This window comes from Cibotium barometz, chromosome 6, assembly GCF_041138505.1.
Source record: "Cibotium barometz isolate CiBa-2024 chromosome 6, ASM4113850v1, whole genome shotgun sequence".
Taxonomy (NCBI): Eukaryota; Viridiplantae; Streptophyta; class Polypodiopsida; order Cyatheales; family Cibotiaceae; genus Cibotium; species Cibotium barometz.
Genome location: NC_141051.1, coordinates 27,114,623 through 27,120,552, shown reverse-complemented (window position 1 = coordinate 27,120,552; position 5,930 = coordinate 27,114,623). Strand labels below are relative to the sequence as shown.

Genomic DNA, 5,930 nt, shown 5'->3' with positions numbered 1-5,930 from the left:
GCGAACAGTGTTGTGCATCCATCTTGAGCATTGTCCACCCATCATTTCGTGTAAAGCCTCTCACTTTTGGAAAAGTTAGGATGAGGGTCACTTTTTTTTACGGGCGTATTTACCCATCATATGTGATGGGAGGCGTAGAGTTAAGGCTTTTAAACATTACGCGTATTTTTTGATAATCGAAAAAATGTTTCCTAGTTTTTAACAACCCTGAAATAAGTATGAGGATCTTAAAAATTCAAGCATGGCAAGGGTAGATCAAAGATGTTGAGGGTAGACTTTCATGAAAGAGGCAAGTAGGAAAAACTGTGATGGGACACAAAGCACATCAATGTGAGTCTTCCATAGATGGGGTGATGATAAGGAATTCAAGGTTAGCCCATACTAGTTCAAAACTTCAACAAGACATAACGAAATGATAACATAGTTTCTTTTTTGGTGTGTGTGGTGGAGGGTATGTGTGTGTGGTGGGTGTGTGTGTGTGTGTGTGTTGAGGTGGGGGGGCCCACACTTTTTCATTGTTTTCTCAAAGAATTAGTGTTTGGTTTGATGTTCCATAGAAATTTTTGGGTGTATCTGATGGAACAATGTTGTCAAAAATCAAAGCATGGGCGGTTGTGTGACCCTTGAGGTGGTCTTATTTGTCCACTTGTGGTAGTTTGGACATGGAGGTGGAGATTATTCTAAAGAGGACCTTAATACATAAATACCCTTCATAAGAGGGCCAAGGAAAAGTTAAAAACTATGATATGAGACATCATAAGAGTAGGGAAGATTATGGTAATCATGGTCAAAGCCATCATGGATTATGGTAATCATGGGCAAGCCATCATGGATTATGGTGATCACGATCTCTCATTAGAGTAAGGAGAATTTCAATTTATGGTTAAGCTATAATTAGATTATTGGTAGATGTTTAACTTAGGTTATCATGGTGTCTTCTCCACACATTATTGTTCCACCAGACAATATAGGCCAACTTCTTTTCTCATAGAAGACTCAAATAAACCAGTTGGCAACAGCAGCAACCACTCCTCTCGGTTTTGATCATGACATCCTCCACCCTCCCCCCTTTTTAACTCCTCTTTTTGCCCCTTATTATCATCATTGCGTAGTAATTACCATCAATCAATGACAGTGATGGCAATGGTGCAGCCATTGCTTTTGCATTAAAGATCGAAAATTAGAAGAGGAATTAGGGGGAGTAGTTAATGCAGCGATTATCATAATTAGAAGAGTGGTCAAAGGGGACCTTATGGGCGTGTGCAGAGGTAGTAGCAGGTGATGATCTTGGTGATTTGTATGTATTAGCTCTCTAGTAGGCGACATGTCTTCTGTTTCAGGGGAAGTTAATGGCTTTGCTCCGATGGGTAACGGGTATGAGCAGCAGCAAGCAGTGGTAAAGAAGAAGAGAAATCTGCCTGGTACTCCAGGTAATGGATTCTCTCTTTCTCTCTCTCTCTCTCTCTCTCTCTCTCTCTCTGTGTGTGTGTCTCTGTGTGTGTGTGTGTGTGTGTGTGCACGCCCGCATGCTGGTCTCTGCTGATAGCTGACTTGGATTTGACAGAAATCTTGATTATTTTGTTGATTAAAGACTTGGGCTCTCTATCTCTAAGAGCAATCTTTATCCGAATTCTTGATTCTATTGCATAGAATGGAATCCTTTGACCTTCATCCCTATCTTGATTTGATTGCATATAATGGGCTGCTTTGACCTTAATTTCATTCTTAACGGGCTGTTTTGACGTTATTCCATTCTAAGTGGACTGTTTTAGCCTTACTCTCTTTAATGATTCTATTACATATAATAGGCTGTTTTGACCTTAATCCCACCCTCGAGTCTTTTGCAGCAAATTGGGCTCCTTTTAGCTTGATTTCAATGGTTCAACCTGTTATCGAGAATGGGCTGTTCTGGATTTAATTTCAGTACTGATTCTTTGCAGAAAATGGGCTGTTTTGGGCTTGATTGATAGTGGGCTACTGTGAACTTAATTGCCTCGATTCTTTGCAGAAAATAGGCTGTTTTGGGCTTGATTGATAATGGACTACTGTGAGCTTGGTTGCAGCCTTTGTAGAAAATTGGGTTGTTTTGGGCTTTGCTTGCAATCATCGCATAAAGTCAAACTGTGGAAAATTGGGCTTGTTTCCTGTCTCTGTAGAGAATTGGGCTTGTCTTCTCATGGTGTGTGATCTTTTTCTTGCAGACCCACATGCAGACGTAATAGCACTGTCACCAAAAACCCTAATGGCGACAAACAGGTTCGTGTGCGAAGTTTGTGGCAAGGGATTTCAAAGGGACCAGAATCTGCAGTTACACAGAAGAGGCCACAACCTGCCATGGAAGCTGAAGCAGAGGGAGGGTCAAGAGATAAGGAAGAGAGTGTATGTGTGCCCGGAGGCCACGTGTGTACATCATGACCCATCAAGGGCCCTTGGGGACCTCACAGGCATCAAGAAACACTTCTCTAGAAAGCATGGGGAGAAGAAATGGAAGTGTGAGAAATGCTCCAAGAGATATGCTGTCCAGTCCGACTGGAAAGCCCACCAGAAAATCTGCGGAACCCGTGAGTATCAATGCGACTGTGGAACCTTGTTCTCGAGGTTAGTATAGTTGTTGGGGATTTCCCACACAGAAAAGCTTTAACACATGGTGAATGGTGCATGCAAGAGTCTTGAACCTCCCTTTTTGGTTTTTTTTTCTTCTTTGTTTGTGCTGATTAGCTTTTTAAAGCAACCAATTAGCCCTTCAACCCTCTCCTAATGTATCCAAGCACTCTTAAGTTCTCTTTATGTTGATTAGTTGCTTGGCACTATAATCGTCAGAACTTGGGGATGGCGAGGTCCCAACCCCATTGATTAGTTGCTTGGCAATATAATCATCCGAACTTGGGGATGGCAAGGTCCCAACCCTGTTTTCATCCCAACTTACCAAGCCAAACCCTCTCCAACACCATTGGCAACGACGGGGACAGGGATCTCACAGATAAGATAGTCAATCTTGATAGCAATTTCTAAGGCAAAGCCTAATAACTGAACTCTTTGGGAGAGTAATATCTACTCTATATAGATAAGATAGTCAATCTTGATAGCAATTTCTAAGGCAAAGCCTAATAACTGAACTCTTTGGGAGAGTAATATCTTCCAATCTATTTGGAATTAGAGATAAGTCAAAACTACAGAGTTTAGGACTTCTAATGCTCTATAAAGCACATCTCAGTGATCTCTTAAAATGAGTTCTAAGGTCTCTTTGAGAGAATTCAAAACGGTCAAAGTTGTGTTTTCAACATAAAACTGTCAAAAACAACCAAGTGACCCACTTTGCACTTGCATAACTCACAAACGAAATGGATTAGTCCACAGATTTTGGTATTTGGTAAGTATTAGAACTCTTGAGCAGGGGTCTCAAGTTTGAATCCCACTCTCCTCAGCCGATGGATACCCCATCCTTCATTCTTCACCTAAGAGCGAGCTCTGGTCTCTCTCCCTACTCCTAGTAGTTATGCTCACCACAACGATAATGGCCCAGCTGTGCTTAATGGCAATCACGATCTCTTCATCGACTCTACATAGGAATTTCTTCCTAAGGTCAAGCTTAATGTAATGCAGTGTTCTAACCAAAGTGGTCAATGCCAAACATCACTTTCCAATGTTTGTTGCCAACGATGTTTTTTTTTCCGGGTAGAGATCCTGCTAATCAGTCGATGATGCTGCGCCTCTCCAACCTCAACCCACCACCCCATTTAGCTTTTCATGCATTCAATCAAACATGATGAACCATCCATGTCTTCCTTCTCATTTTCATCATAAGAGACAAATTGGCCCGTTGTTTTAAGGATTTGCTAAAGCATCTCTAGGCAACAAGTGCATTACATGAATTCAATAAAGGACATTTGAATCAACACACATTAAACAGGCTAATTTAATAAGCATTAGAATCATTTCATGTTTCCTTTCTCCTTTCTTCTGAAGGTGCCACTAACGCGGACTGATTTGACATGCAGGAGGGACAGTTTTATCACCCACCGAGCATTCTGCGATGCCTTGGCTGAAGAAAGTGCAAAAGTTTCAGCACACAGGCAGGTTGAAAGCCAACATTCCGGTGGTCCTGATGGCAATGCACTAACTGCTCCAGCTGGAGAGCTTTCAAATGCTATAGAGAACCCTTCATCTCCTCTTTCTCAACTCACCAATGGACCACTGGATGCTGAGGTCTCCAAGCCTCCTGTGCGAGAAGATTTCAGGCCTAACTTTGCATTGAATGAGGGTGGGATATCACCTTCAACATCAAAATGGGTACAAAATGGCATAGAAGTGAAATCTTATAAACCAAGCAAAGGTCCAGGCCTATCTCTCTGTTTAGGAACAGGTCCGGGACCTGGTCCTCCAGGTACATTACAAATGCTGGGATGCCCACCCCAAACTGATGCTAGGCCGGCCTTCAGAGGCACGAACAAAGTTGGAGGTTTGGGTTCAGAAAGTGATGAAACAATGCAATGGCCTTCATCCTCAGCTGGTGTGGGTATGTATACAAGTATGCTGACTTCAGCCAATAGTGACTCAGAACCACAGGGATATGGTGTGGGGCAGCATGCAAGCAATGGTATGACAGGGCTATCCATGGGTGCCAATTGTCTGGCTAGAAGTTCTACTGTGTCCCAATTTGCACTTCCTTCTGCTGCAAATTATTTTGGGAATGGTTATGTGCCATCAAAAGCATACCCTCATCATCAACAACATACAGGAAGTGCTCAAATGCCTGCTACAGCGTTGCTTCAGAAAGCTGCAATGATGGGTGCAACATCAAGCAACCCATCTTTGTTCCGAAATTTCAGAACTGGAGCAGAGTCAAGTTCCATGGCACCAGGTGGACCACAACAAGATTCATGGGCTGGAATCACTAGCCCCCCATCAAGCTCTTGGCCTGCATTTTTGACTGCGAACCCAGCAGCAGGGTGTCGTAGTTTCGATCGTGGCCATGGATATGGAGCACATGGAGCAGGAGGTTCACTTTATCCAGCATTGTACAGCGGGCAAGGGAGTGTCCAAGAATTCATGGACTCCTTGTGTGGTGGGGGGGCTGCATTGTTTGAAAGCACTTCAAGTGTTATGTCTTCTTCCTCATTGAGCAATGTAAGGGGTTTCATGCAGGACAGCAACAAGTATCATCACATGGTGGGGCGATCTGATCTATTGTATGGAGGATCTAAGTTCCAAGATGGTACCACACAGGCAGGACTTGGAGGCCCACAAGGAGGAGATAAACAGGAAGGTGACAGAACAACATTGGATTTCCTAGGTGTTGGAGGCCATAGTGTGGAGGCGGGTGCGGCGGCTGGCATGGGCATGGGGAGAACTCTCTCCCAAAGAGAGATAGCCAGCATTACTTCATTGAGTGCAGGCATCAAGGTGGAACCCACTACTCATTACAAAGACAGCATGCAGGCAAGACAAGAGGGGAGGCATTCTCCAGGGTCCTAAGGCATATACATTGTACATCATTTACTAATGTCCTGGTGCAGGGTATCTTAAATAATAATTAATGACAGGACTCAGGTATGCTTATACTGAGTGTGCATTCTTACATCATATATGAAATCCTTTGATGGTGGTTACATATGTCATGTGAAAAAAGAGGGTGACCAAAGTATTTCTCTATCAAGAAAATAGATTAGACTAATAAAAAAGCATGATCTCTATGCCACCCTTTATTAGTGTTTTAATGCAAACTTCTGCATTCTGTACCTTACACATAATTTTTTTGCACTAAATTTGGTCTCCTTTGGATTTTCAACTGTTTTGACATTCGATGTTACCTGTGCGCACTCCAAACGACCTCAATTCAATCCACAAAAGCTTTCGATTTATTGTGCCGTATCTTCCATCTAAAATGTGTGTGTGTGTGTGTGTGTGTGTGTTTTGTTGGTTGGTGGGCG

General features: G+C 42.9%; 1 protein-coding gene across 2 annotated transcripts; it reads left to right on the top strand.

Annotated features, from left to right (window-relative positions):
• Positions 1–867: 867 nt before the first annotated feature.
• LOC147637588 (uncharacterized) lies at positions 868–5,583 on the top strand. 2 transcript variants are annotated; one of them, XM_086799401.1, is made up of 3 exons: positions 868–1,430; positions 2,202–2,598; positions 3,999–5,583. In XM_086799401.1, the coding sequence occupies exons 1-3, from the start codon at positions 1,325–1,327 to the stop codon at positions 5,473–5,475; spliced, it is 1,980 nt and encodes a 659-aa protein (XP_086655527.1). In that variant the 5' UTR covers positions 868–1,324; the 3' UTR covers positions 5,476–5,583. The 2 variants fall into 2 exon arrangements, with proteins under 2 accessions (XP_086655527.1, XP_086655528.1); XM_086799402.1 differs by lacking the exon at positions 868–1,430 and adding an exon at positions 1,623–2,047.
• Positions 5,584–5,930: the final 347 nt, after the last annotated feature.